At 41.6% G+C, this 24,452-nt stretch overlaps 1 protein-coding gene across 2 annotated transcripts in view; it reads left to right on the plus strand.

Moving 5' to 3' along the window:
• The window catches only part of pde3a (phosphodiesterase 3A, cGMP-inhibited), a 77,003-nt gene that overhangs the window by 41,357 nt on the left and 11,194 nt on the right, over nucleotides 1-24,452 (plus strand). Inside the window, exons 3-12 of one of the 2 annotated variants that reach the window (XM_061035698.1) lie at nucleotides 7,491-7,751; nucleotides 10,136-10,293; nucleotides 18,522-18,595; nucleotides 19,860-20,008; nucleotides 20,157-20,294; nucleotides 20,534-20,645; nucleotides 20,890-21,021; nucleotides 21,589-21,788; nucleotides 22,048-22,251; nucleotides 24,253-24,414. In XM_061035698.1, the coding sequence (XP_060891681.1) occupies nucleotides 7,491-7,751; nucleotides 10,136-10,293; nucleotides 18,522-18,595; nucleotides 19,860-20,008; nucleotides 20,157-20,294; nucleotides 20,534-20,645; nucleotides 20,890-21,021; nucleotides 21,589-21,788; nucleotides 22,048-22,251; nucleotides 24,253-24,414 (1,590 nt within the window). The remainder of the gene's footprint in view (nucleotides 1-7,490; nucleotides 7,752-10,135; nucleotides 10,294-18,521; nucleotides 18,596-19,859; nucleotides 20,009-20,156; nucleotides 20,295-20,533; nucleotides 20,646-20,889; nucleotides 21,022-21,588; nucleotides 21,789-22,047; nucleotides 22,252-24,252; nucleotides 24,415-24,452) is intronic. The other variant, XM_061035699.1, reaches the window with a different exon arrangement.

The following is a 24,452-nucleotide window of genomic DNA, read 5'->3' on the forward strand; positions in this document are numbered from 1 at the left end:
TTCTCAAAATGGCTATGAGCGTCTAAAGACTTGAAACCCGTGTTTCTTAAACTGCTGGTTTGGGAGATGAAGAAGGTCACTGCCCTTTCTCTAGTTGGTGCCATTATGACTGTCAATGCAAAGTATTTTCTAATTAAATTGGGTCATGTGGCAGGACTATATTTAAGGCTGAGTGAGACTAAAAAACATGCACTTTTGTCTAACCTCTGCCTGGGAAATAATAGGATCTGCCATAAATGCTACAGAGGCATTTACTGTTCTTGGGCTCCCAGTTATAACGATGAATGACAGTAAAACACAACTTTCTGAGCAAAAAAATCGACATAGTATGACAATGTAACTCCGGTTTATTTAGTGTTCCTATTTAGTTAGCAAAATTTTAACATTGTGACTATGTCTGTTCGATTCTGTTGAAGGATTTATGTTTGACCACTTGTATCATGCGGTATATCATCGCCCAAAATAAGCCTTCTGTTTTACATCTTGCAACACTTCTTGTGTGCTCGGTCCTTTATGTCTGCCTTTTTTTTTGCATCCGCATCCATCAGTCTGTCTTTGTCTCTGCTTTTTCGATTTTAGCTGCTTCGCTCGAATCAAACACTCTGAAAAAATGTGGAAGGAAAACTAAGCCTCTCATTGGAGATGGGATGGCTGCATGTGAGGGGTCAATTGGCAAGACCTTTCCCCAGTAAATCTTTAATGAGACAGTTATTCCTTTTTGTTTTGTTTTGATCTCTTCCATACCCCAACACATTCCCCTTTTAATAAAATATGTAATAGCATGTAATTGTATCCTGGCTGCTGCAGCCGAGGACCTGGCTCAGCACAGCTTCGGTCTGAGCTGTTGAAGGGGTTTGTGAGGGGAGTTGGGTCGAGGTGGGGTTGAGGAAGTGCAGTGCTGCTGGGCGTAGTTTTGGCTGTAGTGGCGAGGATTGTCTCGGTGGAGTTTTGTGTTACTGTTCTGTGATTCACACTGTATCACTGCTCTGTTATTCGAAGTAGAGAAAAAGAACCATCTCCCAGGCCTTCTCCTCAACTAATCCATCTTTACAGATGTAATCAGGACCATTACGCTAACTGCACTGCCACTGAAATAGAATGCTGCACCATAATGATTTTTGAGAGTTTGTGTAAATGAATTCAACCCAAAAGATAATAATGGACTAACATGAGTATTTGTAGTATATTATCTAGTTCATGTTAGCACATACAGTACCTGCCTTTTTCAGTACTGCAGTGTGTTTATGTGTGCCAATAGAGCCAGAGTTGCTTATGCTATTGAAATGTAGTATTGCAGAAAATGTGTTTACTAAGAGAATCAAATGCCTTTCTTTCTCCATTAGGCCCCAGAGACATTTGTCCAGTCTCTAGCTCTCCCGTGGGATACATTTTACTCTCACCATTGCACAATTTTAAAAAGCCCACACTGCGAGAGTCTTAGAGGACTGCATGTTTAGATAAGGAAGCCAAAGGGTTAAAAGAGCACTAAGTGGACCGTCTCTGAAACTACAAAAATGTGAACTCTCTGTGTCTGTATACCATTAATAATCTTCGTTAGACAGAAGGATCAATGTTTTGTTTGTTGCACCAAATGCACTTCATCCGTCTCCTGCAGAGTAACTGGTACAAAACGGTGAGGACACAGCAGGAACAGCATCGTATTTCCAGTACACAGTGTTGCTGCTATGGTCTACTGAGCTGTTAAGAAAAAAAGTTTCACATGAGAAATTAACATTTTGTGTGTATACATTTCCAAAGTCTGTTTGTACAATTGTAAATACTGGATATGCGCATATGCACTCAGCATTATTTATTTGTTGTTTTTTAACGTATCACTGAGGGATGTTGATCATACAACAATAACAATAAATAAGCATTTAGACCGCCATTGATTCTATGTGATACTAGTATAAATCAGTACTAATGATTATATGCAAATATTGTCTTTATAATCTTAGGTGCATATAAGTGCAGCCTCACACAGAGCAGAGTAGGGCCTTGATTGCAGAGACGCTGTGTGGACAAACAGCTTTTCACTCTTCAGGAGTGACTGCTGGTTTGTTTTGACTGGCCCTCAGTTTGGTTTACATGAACTGCAGCGTCGGTGTTAATCTATGGCATGTCTATTGACATACTGCTCCAAACTATGTTCAAAGAGGCAATTAAGATCATTGCTCATGTTCACGGTTGTTATTCATGGTAAAATGTCATAACAGAACGTTCATGCGGTTAAGTATGCAACTTGGCTTGTTAAGGAGTCATAAAAACAGTTTATTGATGACGGTGGTCTATTTTATCAAATGTGAAATGTCACCCAATCCGAGAGACCAAATATCACACATGTTGTGTGAATGTTTTTGTGTAGAGATACTGGCTACGGATCAGATGGTGTGTCAGGGTCTGGCATCTGTCAAATCTGCAACCTCTGCCAGCAAAAATAACAATAGCCTGCAGGAAACCACATCTTCTAGAAAATGTTAGGCTACTTTCAAAATCTTAAGGTCACTAACAGTTAACCGCAGTGACACAAATATAAGCTCCTCTGTATTAAAAAAGAATTAATAGTGTACTGTAAGGGGGGAACCACACTAGGCAATCCATACCGTGTCAAAGCTCGCTTCACCCCCAAAGTCCAGTTTGTTAGTGTGAGTGCTCCGATCCGTGCTTAAGCACGGCACACTTGGGGGCGGCAGTAGCTCAGTCTGTCCGGACTTGGGTTGGAAACCAGAGGGTCGCCGGTTCATGTCCCGGAACGGACCAAAATACGGTAGTTGTTCTGGTAACTGGAGAGATGCCAGGGCACTTCCCGAGTACTGCCGAGGTGCCCTTGAGCAAGGCACCGAACCCCCAACCGCACTGGTGTCCTCCCTGCGTAGCAGTGTGTAGCAGCCCCACTCTGACATCTCTCCACTAAATGCATGTCTGTTTGTGCATGTGTGTGATTCAGGCCTTTGTGTGTGAGAAGCATGTCTCTGGAATAACAGTGTGTAAACCAGAATTTCCCTCAGGGATTAATAAAGTATTACAAAATCAAAATACACTTCCTTGGCCCTGGCAGGCTTGAAAGAGGTGTGCTTGGCACAATGCACAATGCACAATGCAAGAGCACAAGCACACAACATGGAAGGCCTTCCATTATCAAGAAATCCCGGAGTGTTATGGCTGCATCTGACTAAAATGACTCAAAATAAGCCACACAGTCAGTAAAGTAGCTGGGGACGGGACAACTGGGCCAAGTGTGAGTGAGCCCTAGTGTTTGGCAGTCGCCAGTCATTTTGCCAATTTGTAGATCTACTATTTACAGCTGTTTCTTGGCCACCTACTGTGTGTGCATAAACGATTGATTTTACTTTGAAATATGGGAATGAGGAATCATCTCCCAAGCTGTTTTTTGACAATCAAAATAGGCAACCATAATCTCCTTTGTTTTCTATTTATGAAGTGTCTCTCATATCTCCTCCCCACAACTCATGGAGATGCTAGAAACCCCAACCGACTGTGAGGGGTGTTTTTCTAAAAAAAAAATAAAAAAATCTCTCCTGAGAGGAGTTTGAGCCACTGGCCGACTGTTGTTGACAGTTCCCAGATGTGAATGTGTGTTACTATGAATGTGGTGCAGGGCAGTAGTAAAAAGAACATGTATGCTTAGGGAGCCATTTAGCAATAAAAGTAATTTCACACATACACAGCCTCACTGGTGGTGAAAAATACACTGATTTTAAAGACTGCAGATTTGTCCAAGGTAAAGACATTTGCTGTGGTGTTTTCAGAAACATATTGAGGGGTTTGAAATGCTCCATCATAACATCTGTCCAAAAGATTGTTTCTGTGATACTGAGTGCCTTTTTCCCAGGCAGTGGACCCTCTGTGGGGTTCATATGAGATCTAAACCTTCAGAAAGTGAAGCCCGCTGCAACAGAGGTGGCTGATGAATGAAACTGATCATCTAAGCTGACATGAAATGCTTATATAACCTTGTGATATTATGTAACATACTCACAGTTTGATCCGTTGCAGGAGGTCCACCGATGACTGCAAAGTTTAAGGTTGCAGATTGTTGGAAGATTAGGGGAATATCAGGAGGTATTTCTGAGCCAAGATGCAACTTTTAAGGGTTCATAAAAGCTTGAGCCAGAGATGGTCCCTAATTTCTTTTTATTCCGCTTTTGTCTGTATTATTAAGTAGCTCAGCAAAGCATTTTGTAGAAGAGTTCAGAGGAAGGAATTTTAAAGGTGGCGAGGTTTTAATTCCCTTCATAGTGTAACGGACAGCTATTGTATTTTAAGTTAAATGGCTGGTCCTTTTTCAGTGTAAGCAAGATGATTATGTAGTGTCCCAAAGCTCATATCTGAAAATGCAACACATGAATGCAGCCTTTCACCACACTGTGTTTCTCTTGTCAGGCATATATAGGCTTTCTCCATGTCTAAAAACAAACCCAAACACATCATTCCTTCAACTTGTTAGGTCTTTCAGGTCCAATGGCAGTGTGAGTCAAGCTTTGTGACACTATATAATCATCCCTGAAAAGTCTGTTTGTCTGCATCTACCTATGGGATTTTTCGATTCTAACTCAGACCTATGCTCTGTATTTGTTTGTATGCCAGTGTCACTGTATAGTTTTGTGTATTTTACTTGTGTCCCCCCCCCCCCATCTTTTAAGTTTACTACTGTGTGAGATCTAGGGGAAAAGGTGAAAAGAGTTGCACATGAGTTTGCTTGGGTCTGCTGACAAGAAGCCAGATGGGCTCCAGCGACTTTATTCTTCCTAAACCCCCTCTTTAGCAAACTCCTAAATCAGCCTGCAAATGAGCTGAGAGACAGGTGTTTATATCTTCTCCTCGCAGCGTGCATTAGAGCAGGGTATAGAAAAGGGGAGAGGGAGGGAGGAGAAGAAGAAGAAGAAGATGTAAGAGAAAGGAGGGGATGAGAGGAGCACAATAGCTGTCTGTCCAGAAATGTTCCATCAGCTGTCCCACAGGGCGTCTGTTGAAGAGATTAGGTTGGTCCCAATGCTGCTCATGCATCCAATTTATCAAGTAATGTGTGTCATCATGGAGGACTGCCCTTTCACCTGGGGAACACATGCCTTTTGTATTTTTTTGCAGACCGGCAGGATACTTGTATAAATAAAGTGACTAATCTGATGTGACAGAAAAAATAAACGTGCTGTTCATGTCACTGTCTTGCCACTCATCCAAAAACAAAAAAAAACAGTTAAGAGTCTGGGTCCCTGGCAGCCAGTGCCAAAGTGATGGCTGGGGGAGAGAAATCTGATCACGTTCTTTGAGGAAAAAGAGAACTCATCAGCATGTTACATATGTTTGCTGGCAGCCCAACGGTGACCTGCTGGAGTTGTTCAGATCTTGCTCACACTCACTGGAGCCTTTAAAGCTGTAGGGTCAGACGGTCAGAAACAGAGAGTGTCTGTTGGCAGTTTGAGGGGTCACGACTGAGGACGTCAAAGGTCAGGTTCTTGCTGAGACATTGCTAATGAGTCCATTCATTCGGCATTAAGTTTTGAACAGCCGAGCTGAACATGTTTCACCTCATGTTGTTCTCCAGATGTCTAGAAGACTGGAAGTATGATAAATCCTGCGACTGTGAAGTAGCACTTTCTTCTCCTCCACATATTTTTGTTTCTCAGCGCTGAAAGGAGCCATATATGGTATATAATTAGACTTTTGTTGGAAGAAAATGTGTGCATGTGTGTGTGTGTTCCTTGGTGAAATATTACAAATACAATACAATCTAGAAAGCTTGGAGGATATCAGTCTGAAACTGGGATTAAATATTTCTTCCATAGCAGTGGTCCAAAATCAATTGGCTATATTTCTTATTTTCATATTGTTCATTTTGGCTTTGGTTGAAGGATATCCTTTTTTTGTGTGCCATTTTTTTGGCGATAAGTGCACTTTGGAAAATGACTTGTTATGCTGGTGTTCTGTCATTGCTGTTATATGATATATTAGTACAAGAATTATATATTTGTGGCTCAACATTAAACCTCACATACTCATCCATGTGGTCAATTTCATATTTGTCTTTTAGGGCTTTCACACTTACAAAAAAAAACTCCTGATATTTCCTGGAGGAGCTGTATGTGTGAACGCAAACAGTCGAATCTTTCACTCAGATTTCACTCGGAGTTTCTCCTACCAGACCCCAAGTATTTCTTCCACAGCAAATCCGAGAGAGATGATGTGAGAACGCGGCAGGAAATGATATGGTCCAGGAAATTCAGCTCGAGCCACTGGCAGAAGTGGTGACATTTATATCCTGTGACTGGTGCACGATACATAGACTGTATGCACGCAACCGCTGCGATCTCTTTGCAAGTATTTAAACGACTGCGTTACGTTTCTGTTCTCCAGAATGTTCTTCTCCGCTCTTTTGTTGATATTGTGATACCGTTAAACTACACGTAGCATTGTTATAAAGGCAAATATTCTCATTATTGCATCGTATAGCGGATACTGTTGCTTTGTCCACTATATCCGCATCTGAGAGCTGTAAGATACTGCTTGCCCCATAGATTGCTGCACCGCTGAGGCTACTTAGAAGACCCATCCACTTTCAGAGAAGGGGAGCGATCTTCCTTTTGAGGGACTCTACTGTTGTTGGTGGAACTGTGTAAACCAGCAGAGGCCACCGGACTCTAGGCAGGATAGAATTTTGGAAGATCCATGCCTTGATTCTACCAGGCAGGACAGACTTGTCGACCCTGGTGAACCAAGCCTCTAGGACTTTGGTGGAACCTTGGATGGCATCAAGTCAAAGAGCTTCTCCAGACTCTTGACTGGTTGCTCTGAGCTCGAGGACATGGCAGTTCCAGACTGTCAGAATCTGAGTTTTTTAACCACCTTCTTAAAACAGTGGACCTTTTCTTTCTAGGCATGAAACTTATCTGTTCCCAGGTGATGAGTTTCTGAAGTCCTTGCAGGATTTGGCAGAATGTTGTTGTTCAGAAAATATTAAAATAATATATTATGTTAAAATAAAAATAATCTTCCGGGCCCCATAATATTGCTAGCACTCCAGTTTCTGACCCCTGATTGAAAAACACATTTCTTAATAAATAAAAAGGGAGGGTGTGCGATAATTGAGCCATGCATAAGAAGGGATCAATCCCACCTCAAGTCAACAAACATTTCAAAAGATGTTTTCTTCTGCTATTATGGACAAACCTGACAAAACTTGACTTTTTCCTTTTTTACAAATCTGCATCATGATGTTGTTTTTTCAGCAAACCTAATTCTCATAAATTGCAAGTAAAGCACAATAGACCACAAACCTTGTCATCATGATGTCATGGTGACCCCCACATGCTTCCTTTGAGTGAGACTGAACACAAAAAAAAAGCCAAACGATGCTCTGCAAAATACCAGAACACAGGAAACTGTAGTCGGGTGATAATTTCCATCCAACTCTGCTCACATCAGATAGAGCAGCCATGATGTTTATTTCTTGTTTTTCTGTCCTCCTGCAGTCGTCAGGCACCACTGTCATGGTGGACATAGCAGTGATGGGAGAGGCCCACGGACTGATCACAGACCTGCTGGCTGACCCTGCTCTGCCCCCCAACACCTGCACCTCACTGCGGGCCGTCAGCAAACTGCTCACCACACAACTCACCTTCCAGCCGCTGCACCGGCCACGCCCTGCTCCCCTGCTCAACCCCAGCGATGCCTACGCCCTCTCTGACTCAGAGGAGGGACCTGAGAAAGGAGAGAAGACATCCATCCACAAGGTAAGGAAATAAACAAAGACCAAGCGTCAAGATTTACACTTTGTTTTTGAAATTTCACACGAATAATAAAGCCAGAATTGTTCATGAAAAGAAGCTCAAAAAGTTCATACTTTTTTGGAAACTTCTGGAAAGATCCTTAGGGAAATGCATTCCACCTTGTTAAGGCCATATGATTTATACACAATGCAGCCCTCCAAACATGTTAATCTTGCAGCCCAGTTTTCTTCTAATGAGGGCTTCCGGCAGAGCTTTGAGCAAGTGAAGGAGTGCATTTTCATAGAGTAATGTTAGAGAATAGAGAGCGTCGACTGCTCCGAGCACTGTTCTCCCTTTCATTGCCACAGCTGTGTAAACATGACGGATGTGCAGAGCCAGACAGTGTATGTGTGTACGTTATGTATGTGAGTCGAAACGGAAGACGGTATGAAGGTGAACGCACCTCTTAAAAGGTACGAAAGATGGACGGGTGTGTGTCAAACAAGCTGGACCCCCACTATGATAATGGATCGAGTTATTTCTCCAAGGAGGATTCCTATTCCAGGAAGCTCGTGTTTGATGACTTCTCGGCCATCAAGCCAGGCACTTGGCTGACAGGTGTATTTATACAGCGTCTGAGCGTTTGTAAAAGTAGCTAAGACAAACTCAGCCTGCGCAGTGGCCAGTGAGACTGCCCTCATTAAGAATGTGGTCCTAAGGGACAAAATCCCCCGCTCGAACTGCCCGAGAGGAGACTAAAAGCAGGAGTTGAGCTGGTTGAAACAGGAGTAGAAAGCCCTGTGCTTGCTTTTCTTCCTCCTGACTAAGAGTTTGATGTTCATCGCGATGCATACTGATGCCTTTCAAGCTCTTTTTAGGAATTATTTTTTCAGTCCGGTACTGGGCATGTTCTCTGTGCTGCAAAAAAAAGCATCAGAAGAAATATCTCATACATGTTGTTTTTAAGTTGTTTTTTTTAATGTTTAAAGTTACAGTGATCTCACTTAAACAGTTGTTGATATAAGTCTATCATAGGCTTGAATCAACCTGAGGAGCAGCAGCTGTATTTTGTCTTCTTTTTTTTCTAAAGATGGCCTGGTTTAGCCAGGCTCTTGCCAACGGGTAAGTGTGTGTATGTGTGCTTGTGCATGCGTGTGTATGTGTGTTTCTGCTTTTGTTGTGTGAGTCTGCAGGGTTTTCACTGGAGAACAAAGAAAGGTGCTGTAAAATCCTACCAACGCACCACTGTTCCACCGTCAACATCTTGAGTTGATGTTAATGTACATTTTTGAGAATTTTGAGCCAATACTGACAAAGCACATTAGTTATTTTAGTTTTTCTGTCTGTGACATTGTTTGTTTTGTTTGTTTTTCTTTGGGTAGATACTTGGTTTTAGGATCTGCATTGTGTTATGTTATTTTATATGCACAAATGTGTCAGAAATTGTGTTTGTACTAATGCTTCTAGACCGTTGTAGCAGTGTCTGATTTATTAATATATATATGCATTTGCATTCACAAATTGGTTAAAAAGAAACTGAAATAAGCACAAGCTAAAACAGTTTTCTCTCCCTATTATTGCGTTTTAGGTGCAGCCTAAAAAGAGAATTTAGTGAAATGCACTTCAGAGCCCTAAACAAACACTGTTCATGAGTGTGCGTGTGTGCGTGTGTGTGTGTGTGTGCTAGCACTCAGTCTATGACGCTTTGCAGTGAATAAGCTCATTCAAGATTCTGAGGCGACTTTACTAGGTCACCCTGCAGAAGACTGAGAGAGAGAGCCTGCCATGTTGAGTGCTGCTGTGCCAAGCTGCTGCATGGCACTGAACAGATGGAGGCATCACAAGGGCACAGCGCACTGGGAATCCCACAGAAAGAGCAAAGCAAAGAGATAAAGAAAGAGACAGAGAGAGTCAGACAAAAGAGAATGACGGAGAGAAATGAGAGGCAGCACGGCAGAGAGCTGGTGGCTCTATGATGAAATGCATCTGTGTCGTTCAATACTTACACTCTGTCTAATAAATTGGCTTGAGAGGCATCAGTAGCACAGCTGCCTGCATGTATTCCCAGTCACTGATGTCTGGAGTGTTCTCTCTCGATCCAAAGCACAGAAAACTCAAATGTCTATAACTATGACGGACTTACCAGGTTATATCTCCTGAATTAATTTGCAAAATTTCAGGCAGATTCATGTAAAACAATTGTGATCCATTTATGTGATCCATTTGACTGCAGACAAAGCGAACAAAAAACTTGCAGGATTTTAGAGCTTTTTTACTAAATGTAAACAGAATTACAGTTATGTTCCAAGATGAGGATTTTTACTCTTTTACTTTAAAAAGATGATGAAGTGTTTTACACTTTTGTAAACTTTGTGTTTGTATGTATTTTCCTTTGTGTGTGTGCGCAGCGTCTGAGGCGGAGTCTCCACCCTGGCCTTCTCAGGAGGATCTCCTCCACATGGACCACCACCACCTCTGCCACAGGTCTGCCTACCATCGAGCCAGGACCCGTCCGAAGGGACCGCAGTGCTAGCATCAAACCGTACCATGAAACACTCACCTGCAGGTACCTGACTGAAAGATGAATGCCTCACTCCCTCTCTCTCTCTCTCTCTCTCTCTCTCTCTCTCTACAAACACCTCTCTTATCCTCAGAAACTTTACTCTTTATTTGTATAGGTTAATCAAATGCACATTCAGGCTTTATTGTTTGATTGCCTTATTATTTTTTTCTTCCCCCAAAGCAGTTTTTTGAAAACAAGTTTGTCATGTTAGATGCACAGCCATAACGTCCCGCTGTTCAAATTACACTTGAGGTCCCGAAACTGAGATACAAGTAATTAAAGAGGACTCCTACAATGGCTAGCAGAGTATGACGCATCATTCTGAAGAGGTTTATTCCCAGCAGTGAGGCTGTAGTTTTCCAGAATATTTCAGCATGAGTGAACAGTAGCACTGAAGCATTTGGGGAGAGGGGATGTATCTGCAGGGGGAGCCAGAATGGAAAGAACCCCCGCAGGCAAACACATTAACCTGAATAACTGAGACACACATCGACTCTGCACATTAGTGCAGAAGATAACAAGAGACTCTCGCTACACAGAGGCATCGAGGTTCAGATCTGTTTGTATGTGATGTCATATGTGATTTAGTGTTCAAGTTTGTGTTGTACCTTTACTACATAGGGCAGCGCAGAGAGATAGGAAATGTTTGAAGAAGAGAGTAGGGGGGTGACGGGCGGAAAATGTCAGGGGTCGCGTTGAACCCGCGACGGCCTCAAGTGCTGTAGCCTCTGCACATGTGGTGCATGCACTAACCATTAGGCTTCACCGGTGCTCCCTGTCAGAGTTTTTCTGTCTCTGTGGAATGGAGAAGGTTATGTGTGAATGCTGATGTTTTTATCCGTGCATCAGTGGGTTTGTGCGTGCGTGAAACATTTTTTTTGTGTTGTTTTTGTGTGGTAGGGTTTATGGCTGGATGCATTTTGTTCTTCAACAGCTGCTGGGAAAATCTGTCCTGATAGTTCCATTGTGTTCAGACAGGACTCTGATCGTTGTGATGATGTCGACATGTCACGATTATTGATTTAAACGTAACATAAATAATTTTTCGGTTTCTGCTCTTTTCTGTTTTGCTATTAAATCACACTGAGGTCTAAAATCTAGAGTAAACACGGGACCTTAATTTATTACAGAAGTAATTATTACTAAGTGAAATATTTCAGCATCATTTACTGAGATTAGCGCAGGGATTGCATTCCATACAATTACTCTGTGATTACTGTGACATTATGTTTGGATTATCTTAGAGCAGCCTCCGGGGGGAAATCATGTTTTGTTTTTTTTAAGTGGCAGAAAAAGGAGAGCGAGCTTGAAAAGTGTCAGCTGTGCATGTTGCGTGTGCTCAAAATGAGTTTCCGTGCGTACAGTGTTTTTTTTTTATGATGTGGGTGCACAAGAAGTACCAGACAGCTCTGTCTTTAAAATATTTACTATGCCTGAACAAGAAAGAGTCTCTTCATGTTTCATCTACCTTCCTCAGTTTCTCCCTTGTCAAGTCTGTGTTGCAGGCACGGACGTCTCTAGATGATGGCCAGCGTTGGTTTAAAAAGTAAAACAGATGCTTCTGAGAGTCTATATGCATGCACAGAACTGTACAAGATGCACGTGATGCACCAAGACTAAGAGTGCAGTTAGTATAGGGTGGGTTCATATGCTGATGTGCTTATTTTGTTCTTCCGAGTCCCTTTGATTTTCAAATATTGCATTTGAGCAGTTGTCTTGATGTCTAAACTGAAGCAGGAGCTTAAATATTAATGTTTGGTAGAACTTCAGAAAGAAGTCTGACTCAGAGAGAAGGAGGACAGCCTGCATGGATCCAAACAATACAGATTCACCTGACAACCACTTTGTCTGAAGTTATTTCAAAGGCATTTGGGTAAAGTGTTTGTGTTTAGATGTTGATGCAGTATAGCAGCTTGTTCCTCGCTTTCAGAATTCAAAGCTTTTATCAAGACAGCTTTCAATTTCACGAGATTTATTCCAGAATAAAGGAAGTACATTTTTTTCAAGTTTATTTTTTGCTTCAAAACCTCAGATTACAGGTTATGCCCTGCGCTTGAGATTTAAATCAGCTCACAGATGGACATGCAGAAACAGTTATTCATTGTGCGCAGCATTTCACACACAAAATAACCCGCTTATGAAAATGCCTCTAAAAAGTCGAAACAAAAGTTAAAGTGGATATTGTGGATGTAAATGAGGCATGACTCCGTAAGTGCATGGCCTTTTCCCCTTCCTCAGATTAATTTAGACATTACATTTGGAGTATTGAAGAAAATGTATGCTTCCACAAGAACTGCAACGTTTCTTTTCCTCTTTGGTAACCAGAGGCTATCATGCTGTACCTGTTCTTGTGTATCTTCCATCTTTCTTTAATTCTTATCTGTCACAGGTTCATTCATCCATGTTGTTTCCAGAGAAGCAGCCAGCCCTTCTTCGAGCATATTGTTTAATTTGTTTTCTTTTGTGAGGAGGTTTTCTTCATGATGCTATTAACTGATTATGGCTGCACTATAAAACTAAACCTTTCCTGTAAAAACATGGGGCTCGACTAAACAGGCGATTGTCAGAGCTCAAGTTTACTAACTTGCAGACATGCACATGTAATATTTCTTCACCTTTTTGCACATATAGTGCAAGGCCTGATTTCTTAATGTTTCTTTTAAAAGGTAGGTGATAGGTATTTTGCTGCATCCATCCGGACTGATTATGTGGCACAAAAGAAACTAAAGCAATTGCAATACTGTAACTATGTGTAGACTTTGAGTTCAAAAGTCTTGGATACTTTTGTCCCTCTTTCTTTGTTTGGTCTGTATCTCACGGTATGGCTACTTTGTTCCAGCTATGAAAAATGCCTGTCATCACAGCATACAGTGATATTTGAGGTTTTAAACAGTAGTTTGTTTCCTACTTTGTGGCAGCAGTTTGGGAAATGCCATTTAATTTAGCAGCAGGACAGTGCCCCATGAACAAACAAGGTCCGTGAGTTAATTATTCTCGAAGAAGGGTTAGCCCTTATGTTAACCATATCAACACTGCTGGATGAATTTGGATGCATACATGCAGTATCTCATAACACAGTCCCAAACCTCACTTTTGCTCTTGTGGCTGTATAAAGTTTAGTTCCAAAGTCTTGTGGAAAGCTTTCCCAGAATACGGGTGGCTCATGTAGTAGCAGATTAATGCTTATGGTTTTAGAATGAGATGTTTAGAAATCACATGTGTCATGTTCAAGAGTTTCATTTAAGACTTTGTTCAAGTTTCCATATACTTAAGGTTATGTGTATTTTCTAGTAAAATTGGTTACTAAATATTTAACATTATAATTTGTGTTTAGATCATGTGGTCTGTTTGGAGTTCAACGTGCATGTGTTTGTCCTTTGAGCCATTATTAGTTTGTGTATAGAACACAATCTGCATTGACCATTAGTCCTTTACTGAGCATTGTCCTTTTTCTTTAGTTTCAATCATGCTTTTTCTATCTCTGGACAGTTTAAATGGCAGAAACATTAAAGGTCATATATCAAATAAAATACACTTAAAACACTAATATATATCCCTAGTCTGTCTACAACACCCCAAGTATGAGAAAAGTCCATCCTCTCCATCTTTTGCCTGCTCCACTTTTCAGAAAACATGTGCTCAAACAGGCCGTTTGGAGATTTTCCCTTTGTGACATCACAACGGGAAGTAATCTTTCCCCCAGGTGGGTGACTCTCCACTCTCAAGTGTTTTTTCGGCCCTCTGAGTCTGCCTTCTGACTCTAAACAATAGGGCATGGAGTGAGGAAAGCCCAAGCCCTTCCAGAGAGAGACGTGGTCAGAGACAGCTCATTTGCATTTAAAGCTACAGATACAGAAACAGCCTGTTCTGAGCAGGGCTGAAATAGAGGGGTTTATAGGCATGATAAAATACAGGATCCGAGTGGATTTTTAACAATAAATTTCACAGACACATTTTGGGGAGCTCTGAGACTTATTTAAACTGCTTGAAAAGGATAATGATATTTGACCTAATGATTTGAGTTCAACATTAAGTTTAGAATGAATGAATGAATGAATAAATTAAAGAGTGCAAAAGACTGCAGAGCACTTAATCCATTTCATGAAATTGATATAATAAACCAGAGAACTAATACAAAAGTCTGCAGCTGATGACTTCAGTTTATCCAGCCTTCAGCTCTAAATGATATTGTTTACTTCACTGCTCTGCAGAATGTTTTGTTTTGTGTCTTGAGCTCTCCAAAGAAGTGTGTGGGCTGCGTCAGTCAGTGGCTTGTTTGGCTCTGTTTGCACGATGACAGTGTGATACTTGAACGAGCTCCGTAAATGTAAGCACACCGAGCAGATTCTGTACACAAAGCCGTGTCGCCTGCTCTCTTAACGCTCAGCCCGGCCCAGCAGTGGGGCCCCAGCCATCGCCACTTATGGTGGTGTGAGTACAAACAAACACCTGGGTCTCTCCCCAGTCACCACAACCCCACAGTTTAACACACACACATGCTTAGACACGGAGTCACAGCTGCTTCTTCTGGCAGGGTCCGTACCGGCACAACAGGAGAGAACAGATAGTCTCTGGGTTTAGTTTACTGCAGCTGAGTGGGCTCTCTTCTGAGTAACACTTTATTTAAAATGTGTTCATCCGGATGAGAGCCAGATGCTTTGAATGAAAAAGAGAACTGTAAAGTCTTCCGTTAGCTAGCTTAAAGACACGTAAACAGAGCCCATGCCTACTGACAAATACATGCTGCTGTTGAGACACAACACGTCATCTCTCAAATGAGCTTCAAGACAACAAAAAAGAGGAATAGAAGAGTCTTTGTGTAATTTGATACTGTAACCTGTATTATTTTCTCTCAGATAATAAACAAATAAATGATTTTTTTTAGATGAAGTAAAACAGCTATAACAATCTTTGATATAAAATCCTCTCGGAAAACTGAGAAGTAAAAATGTTTGGAAGGGAGGAGGAAGAGGGAGAACACATGGAGAAAAAATGAACACATGGCTTCAATTGCCTTCTCTCTGCTCCATCATCAAATCTGTACAATCTTAATTAGGACATTAGGCTCCTATTTTTCCTCCTTCTTTTTTTCCACCATGTCAGCTTTCAGTGACGTACGGCATTAAGAAGAAATAACACCAACTTCAAAGCTACAATATCTGCTTTTTTATCAAGACAGACTCGGTTAAAAGAGGGCGATTGAATACCTTCCATTTTCCTCGGCCCAGGCCACTGTGCTGTTATCTGCTTCACGTCATCTGGCTGGAGAGTAGGTAGATTACTGGAAGCCGAAATAATGGCTGCTGTGTTTATCGTGGCTTGGACACTGTCCGCTTAGGCTTGGGACCAAAGGTAATCTGTCAACCTACTCTTGAGTGGCTGAGTATAAAACCTGAGAGCAAGCTGCAGCCAAGAGGCCAGCCAAAGCTTATTGCATGACTCGATACATTAAGATAAGCAGCATGGGCCGAGGAGGTGCAGCAGGACTGTTTTTTTTTTTCAGAAATAGCAGACAATGCTGCAATTTATACAGTTTTTGCTTTGCAGGGTAATTCCCTTGATTCAGGTTTTTTCATTAGAATGCTGAGGTGCTTGTGTCCGAGAGCACAGGGATTATATTACTTGAGAGACTGTCGACGGTTCCCTTTAGGTGTATTTATGTTTGTAAGATACACTTGTGACTTTGACATTTGATTACTCTTGCAAAGAAAACACATAAACCTACACTTTTTTCTCCTACAGTTTATTCTCACGCACTACTGAATATTTTATGTTTTCATAAAATGATTTATTTAACCTACTTTAAATACCTGCAAACTCACAAACATAGGCTATTAAAAAGGGCTTTCTGGAGTGGAAAAGATGGGCTAATTAGTCAGTTATAAATTTATTAAACTATTCAATCGATTTATCATCATAAAATAAAATGCCAAAAATACACCGTTAATGTTTCTTAAGACATAAAAGTTGCCTATTTTTAGTTCTCTACGGATATAGACGTACGAATGATGGGTCTATATTGGTTGCACATGAGTATTTGAAGCTCCTGTGGGGAGTCTTTAGCTGTTTATCAAACAGAATGAAATTAATATGTATGCCTCCGTCTCTACAAAAGCACACAAGACCATCGCTCCTGTGAGAACATTGGTTATTTCTAAATAGTTAATTGTCATCGCTTAACTGCTGCCACAGGGCAGGTGTAAAACTAAGTGCCTGCCTAGACAGCCTTTGTTCGTATTTTCTGCAGCAAAGGTTCACAGTGTGTGATATGTTTGACTGTTAAAAGACAGCAGGATCGGGGCACCAATGGCCTAGCGGTTAGGTCGCACCCCATGTACAGTACAGAGGTTCTAGTCCTCCAAGTGGGTGGGTTCAAGTCAAACTCCCTCTGGGTTTGGTACTCAAGGCTCTGTGGTCATTAATGGGACATCGCCTCCTTCAGCCTGTTTAGAGTGTTACTCAGAGGCTAAAAGATGTTCCATACATATTTCATGGGAACCCCTCCTTATCCAAATGTTAGCTCTGCCTCCACATGGGGGGGAAAGACGAGTTGACCTGCAGCTATTTTATTTTATTTTTTTACTTTTTTTAAAATGATGTGTTTGTTAATGAATGTCTTGTGAAAGAGGGGCACATCTTATACGATTCTTCTTTCTGCACCTTTTAAACCAAGATTTGAGATTATTTGTTTGTATTGAAATGTTTTGTTTGGTCGAAGAGCGAGATAAACGTACAAATAAATACACCGACTTGATATGTCACTGACAGATTCATCTTCTGGAAACAGCTGTTCCTTCTTATTTACACTCAGTGCTGAAGGCTTCATGTCAGGAGCTGAAGCCTTTCTGCTGCATTAGCAGAACGGGACGAGTGTAGGCCAGTTCTTCAACTTTCATTAAAAGTAAACCTCTTTAAGCCAAACTCTGCTGCGTGCCCAGACCCCCCTGACAATAGTGTACTAACTGTTCGCCCGCCAAACTATCAAACTATTTTATATTCCACACCTGCTAGACATTACACACAGTACTCCATCCCGGGCCATGCAAACACAACAGAACTGCCTTTGTTGGGGCCTCAGGACCATTAGGCAGGGTGGGTACCGCTCAAAAGTGTTCAAGAAACAATTTATCAGAAGGAGATAGACACACTACAGGCCTTTGTGCTCTCTGTGACACCGTGCCCTAACGGCAGGCATTTCCTGCCCTGAGAAGGCAAGTTTTACAACATTTAGGGAGAGGTATTTTAATTGGAACCACCTCCAGCCTGACGGAGGCCTCAGTGGAGAAACATGGAAAAGCTGTTGAGAGCAGCTCAGGAGGCTCCCCACGGTGTCACACAGCTAACTAACCAGTCCAGGCCAGCTCAAGACTCTTTCCATTAGAATAATATTTGCTATTTGATTTATGCTTAATCGCTCGTGTGGTAAGCAGTTTCTGTGTCTCACGCTGATTTTGTCATAAATCTTAAAGATGGTGGTCTCAATCAGTCTCTAATGAGTCATTTATAACAGTGCCAGTCAGGCAACTGTTTCACATTTGTTTTTCTTGTTTATCCTCGTTGCATTGTGTTAATGTGTGCATCCATTAAATTCATTAATGAGTATTTCTCTTTCGAGCATCTGTGCAGCGTCTGTTTGTGCGGGGACAGCACAGTAGGAGTCCCATTAAGTTTTCTTTCTCGACAACTTCTGACGACTGGTTCGACATCAAAGACAGATGTAGTGAATGGCATTATTCCCAATTCTTTGGCGAGGCTACACACACTTTGTGCCCTACAAACAAACACACGCTCTCTTCGGTATTAGTTCCAATGTGTTTTTTTCATTATATATTTTTTTTATTGATTTTTATGTCTGCACTAGTTTTTAACATTTTGTTCTGCCAACAGAACCAGCAGAAATCTCATTACTGAGATTCCGAGTGTAATTCAGGTATCACCATATCCATAAAATAATACAAGAGATCCTGTGATTTGCAGATTGGTCAACAGACATTTGGACATTGGAAATGTTAATGTACGATCTGCAGATAAAATCCACCCAGATTATGTGTTGTTTTTCTGATAATGGAAACATTTCTGCGCGCAGCCTTTAGCATTGACTGTGTTGTGTGAACATGATTTATATTATCTTCCTCTGCAGCTTTCATTGTGCAATGTCACAAACTGTGGATTTATATAAAACACTTCCCTTTTATGATCATGTCTAACCTGCTAAACCTTTTTGTTCACAGCTGTGGGAGACCTTACATCAAACTGAGCCATGGGGAGGGCTCCATGGACAAGGGAGACAGGATACCACGGCCAGGTATGACCTCAGCCTGGCTTCTTTCTATCACAACTACTTCTTCCTTTTTTAAGCAAAAGAAGACTTTTTATGGGCATATTTATAATGTTACACCGTCTCTGCACCCCCCCCCCCCCCCAATACATACCCATAACAATGTGCTGATGTTCGAGCCTAATGAAAACAGTGGATGTATCAAAGCTATTAAGAGAAAGTATATGCTGTACTAAACTGGTCTGAGTCAACAGAGTTTTCAACTTGTCTGTGTCTTGGACTATTTATTTTAATTGTTATTTAACTAGGTTGGTCCGATTGAGATAAAGAACCTCTTTTCCAAGAGAGACCCGGGCCAAGACAGTCAGCAGCAGAAACACAAAGTTACAAACAGAGACACAAAGGGAGACAAAGTACAATTTACAAAACATTAACATCTGCATTAAAAGAGAGCCATCTTTGAGTTGAAACTGGGAGTCAGTAGTTCAAGCAGTCAAGCCAAAGGTATCGACTCCCTATAGAGTCTGCTTCCAAGTCTTTCATTTTAAATTTAAAGACATTAAAGGACACCAGCTCTTTCAGTTTCAAGTCATTCTGCAACAGATCCCAGGCTGAGGGTGAAGAATACCACAAAAGCCCTTTTCCCGAATTTCTGTCCAAGTGTTTGGGACACAGAGCATAAAGCGGTCCTGGGGACACAATGAGTACTGTCCGGTACTTTTCTGCATGATAAAAACACATCCATAGGGTGGAAGCAAACCAAGAATGGCCTTATATATAAAGCACCTAGAGCCAGAGCAGGCCATCCTACCCGAGAGGAGTACAACTCACAACAACTCATGACTAAACCAATTTGTTGTGATATAAAGTCAAGTTACATTCAAGCTATATATAGTTTTCAGCTTTAGGTCACATGGCAAAACAATCTTAACACCTCACCCTTTTGCACAGTATTTAGCAACCAGTCAGCTGGAAATACAGCATTAAAATACAGACATAACGTTTTTTTCTGACGGTATTAACTCGTGATGCAGACACTCGGTAAGAAATGTCTTGAGTGTGGGCAGTGAACACAGAATTTACCAGTGCTAACACAAACGACTACTCACCTTCTCTGGGACTCTGAGTTTTTGATTACAGAAAGGGATTAGGGAAAGTGGATTAATGAGATGTGAATTAAACACCCTCCCAAAAAAGTGACAATAGGCATCATATTAAAGAGATTAATAGAGGGGGGATTTTTCCTCTGAAGCCGCAGGGTGACATCTCTTTGTTTTCCCTCTCCTGGCAGAGGACCAAGTGGTTGTGTCATCAGACTATGACAGCACCCACGAAGCCAACCACAGTGACAGCAGTGATGTAGCTCAAACAGAGGAGGACGCAGAGGAGGGAAAAAACCCCGCCCAGAATGTCATCCTCCACCCACTAATACCTCCGGAGGTAAAGCAAGGACAGAATCTCTGCTAATGCAGCATAACGCTGTTAATGAGAGGCAGTAAATGTACAATCACACTGTTAAATTGGAGCATGCATTATTTTTATTGCATCTACTTGTCTCACCGCTTCTCATCATGTGTCCCCCGCACAGGACAAACCCATTCTGGCTCCAGAACCGTTATTAATGGAGGACTTAGAGCCCCTGATGAGTCAGCTAAACAATTGGAACTTCCCCATCTTCACAATGATGGAGAAAACCAACGGGAAATGTGGGCGCATCCTCAGTCAGGTAGGCACAACAGAACGCGCGAAAGGGAATTGTCAGAGGTCAGTCAGGGTGGAGTGGATTGATAAATTGCAAAATGATACGCCAGATTTGGCAACATTTAAGCAATAAAATGCTCAAATATAAGGAACTGCTGAGATTTGCATTTGCATTCATGAATAATAAGACTTGCATTGTGTTGATCCAAGCCTGCTGGTGTTCACAGTCTTTCTGTCAGTAAGGCTTTTTTTGTTTGTTTTTAGGTCGCCTACAGGCTCTTTGAAGACACTGGCCTGTTTGAAACCTTCAAAATCCCAGTCAAAGAATTCATGAACTACTTCCATGCCCTTGAAAACGGTTACAGAGACATACCATGTAAGCTTGGCCATCTCTGACCTTTGTTTTTGATTTTGGCTGAGTTTGACTCTAACCTTTGTTTGCAGCTGTAATGATCAAAAACAGCCACTAGAGGGAGATGTTGCGCAGTTTTAAAGTGTTGGTCATATATGCCTGTATTCAGCCTTTATGTTGTGACAAGCTACATTAGTTGACCAACAGTGCCTCCTGGTGGAGAACATTACACACACTTATCAGACGTTTTTTTTGTCTTCTCACTCAGATCACAACAGGGTCCACGCCACAGACGTTCTTCATGCAGTGTGGTACCTCACAACGCAGGCTGTGCCGGGTCTGCCCAGCCTCATAGCTGACCACAGCTCTGCCAGTGACTCAGGTGTGTCTGATTGTACAGGTACATACATGCAGACGTGCACTGATGATGGAGGTGTTTGTGTATTGTGTCAGTGTGTCTGTCTTCAATTTTTTTTTTTAACTTTTTCCAACTTTTGAAAGTAATTAATTCCCTCAAAAACTGTCAATATGTAGGTCAGCCTTCATGATTCTCCTGTGTGCCTGCAGCATTACAGTGAGGGATCTCATTAATGTGAGAGCGTCAAACCTGCAGGAGAGTGTGTTCTTATCCAACTCGCACTTTATCTTATCTTTCTCAGGCTTTTGGCACTTGCATTGACATTCCAAATACTATTTGAAGTCTAGATGTCTAGCCAGCATGAAATTGCAGGCAGATTAGAGTTCCCTCTCACTCATATTTTCATAACCTCATTTGTATGCCTTACTAGGACCATCCTTTTGATCCACATACTGTATAAGGGGATTTCAGTTTTTAAGTGTGTGTGTGTTTTTTTTGTGTGTGTTCATTCTTGATTGTGTGCATGTGTGTTAAGGTATGCACTCTTAAAAGTACAGTATATGCGTTTTTGAAAATTCTTCCTCACACTGCCTGTTCCCCTGCGGCCAGACTCTGACAGTGGAATAACACACAGTCACATGGGCTTCCTGGTTTCAAAGACCTACACTGTGTCAGAGGACGGTTACGGCTGCTTGTCAGGACTCATACCGGCTCTGGAGCTAATGGCCCTCTACGTGGCCGCTGCCATGCACGACTACGACCACCCGGGCCGGACCAATGCTTTCCTTGTGGCCACCAGCGCTCCACAGGTACTCATGCTATGCAGCTTATGGTATCAGACAGTATCTGATAAGGATCAAAGAGGGGGGGGGGGTTGCCTGTTTACTTTTACAGACTCAGATTTTCTTTGTTATATACAAGACAATGATTCGATTAAAAGTGTTGAAGTAACTTCCTATAAGAACATCTTTTTCATATTCCCTTATAGAATTGTAATTGTACATTTTCTGATTGATGAGTAGGCTTTTTATTTTTCTTTTCAACTGAAAGCGCCTGTGTGTTTTGCAGGCAGTGCTCTACAACGATCGATCCGTCCTGGAAAACCACCACGCTGCCTCAGCCTGGAACCTCTTCATGTCCCGGACGGAGTTCAACTTCCTTGTTAATTTGGACCACGTGGAATTCAAGCGATTTCGTTTCCTGGTCATTGAGGCCATACTCGCAACTGATCTGAAGAAGCATTTTGACTTCCTGGCAGAGTTCAATGCCAAGGTATTCCTAAAAAAAATATAATTGTTCGACAGAAAATAATGAACTGAAATGACGGAAGAACTAAACTGAAGAGCTTCATAGATATTGTTATGAATGATCCCAACTTAGGGGCGCAGATGGCCTAGTGGTTAGGTCGCGCCCCATGTTCCGAGGCTATGGTCCTCCAAATGGGCGGCCAGGTTCAAGTCCAGCCTGTGGCTTCTTTCTCACATGTCATTCCTTACACCTTCTCTCCATGGTTTTTCTGCTATATCCACTTTCCTCAAAGCAGATTGCAGCTAAAAACTTGTCAGATTGTTTGTTTCTTTATTTGACATGTTCCTTAAAAAGTGTGAAGATAGAGAAATATGAATTGTGATTATTGATTACCATAGTAATAGATGTGTTAAAAAATCCAAACAAAAACACAGTGATGACTAAAAACTGTAAGTTGGCTTGTTGTTCCTGTGCCATGAGGGGGAAATATTGAGAAGAGTCTTTTATTGTATGCAAAGTTAATAATCTTCCTGGAGTGCAGGATGAGATTACCACTGATGAACTCAAAATATCATTATTTACATATAACACTTTTTTTTTACATTGTTATGCCAGATACTAACAAAAAGGTAACAATTAGCACAAATACTGTGAAATAAATGTATAAATTAGTTATCTATTTTCATTGCATGGGAACTTTTAGCAGTTTTAAAGGGGGGTTTGGGTCGATGCCAGCATATCAGCTTTGTGAGTCACATGTTCTGTGTAGGCTTTATTGAAAGGGAAATGTCCAGTGGTTTTCTAGGAACAAGTCTTTATGTTGAGAACATTGCAGCTCACCGCAGTATGTTCCTGTCAAGTGAAAAAACACAAAGCGCCCTGCGGCTCTTCACTTACTGGTTTATGTGCAGACAGGATGTTGGCCTTAGATTGGAGAGTCTTGGGTTTTCTATTGTGATTATTAGTACAGTGGTGAGGCTTCATGGCCGAGGCCTGCCAGCCAGTATTGCGCTCATTAGCTGGGCAGCAAAAGTAACTGCAGTGTGTCCGACTGCTGCTCACCCTGCTCTGATCTTCCTGGAAGCAAAAAGGGAAATTAGATTTCTGTGAAGTACCTATCCAGTTTGGCACTTGATCTCTTCAGCTTCCTGAGTTATTAAGTGAGGAAGATAAGACTCTGGGAGGGACTCAGTGATCCTCTTTCACTAGATATGAATCTAATGAAGGAAAGTAGAAATACAAATTTCATTCAAGCAGTGTTGAGGTAAATATATATGTATATATGTTATTTTTTTATTTTATCCCTTAGGAAAATTCTAGTTTTACACTCTGTTATTGCGAGACATGCTTTTCTCACACATAGGCCTGAAACACAAACATTCACAAACACGACCTGTGCACAAGCATGAGTGGAGAGATGTCAGAGTGCTACACAGAGCAGCGCACCAGAGTTGTTGGGGGCTCGGTGCCTTGCTCAAGGGCACCTCAGCAGTACTCGAGAGGTGGCCTGGCACCTCTCCAGCAACCAGACCAACTTAAAGATTCCCAACCCAAGTCCCTACAGACTGAGCTACATGCCGCCCCAACATAACACAAGCTTTAACTGCTTTTGTTTGATGTTGCAACATTCATGGAAATAAACTGTTCGGTCACATAAAAAAAATGCATAACTAACAATCTTCAGAAACTTCAAGAGGACATGATTTAATTAAAGCATATTTTATTATGCACTTCACCCTTCTAATACAATTTAACATATTTCAGAAACAGAGTTGTTTGTGACCTAAAAAGAACAGATGGAAGCTTCTCAGTAACACTCGTATTTCTTTGTCTCATACGGAGTGTATTCTATTGTTGTTCTCCGTCTCCGTGATCAATAAACTCTCTTCATAATTTGAAGTTACAAACTTTGAGCCGCCGTTCTTGTGCGTAAGGTTATTTTAATATCAACATATCTACCGTGCTGTGTCTATGTTCATGTTTGAATATGTTAACGGTCAACATATCTGACGCTTATTCCCTCAGGTGGGTGACGATCCATCCACGGGTATTGATTGGTCGAACGAGAACGACAGGTTGCTGGTGTGCCAGATGTGCATTAAACTGGCCGACATCAATGGGCCTCTGAAGTGTAAGGAGCTGCACCTGCAGTGGACAGAGGGCATTGTCAACGAGTTCTATGAGCAGGTGTGTGAAGCGACTCGGATGGGAACTTAGACCTCATT

The sequence above is a fragment of the Labrus mixtus genome, chromosome 4 (genome assembly GCF_963584025.1).
Source record: "Labrus mixtus chromosome 4, fLabMix1.1, whole genome shotgun sequence".
Taxonomy (NCBI): Eukaryota; Metazoa; Chordata; class Actinopteri; order Labriformes; family Labridae; genus Labrus; species Labrus mixtus.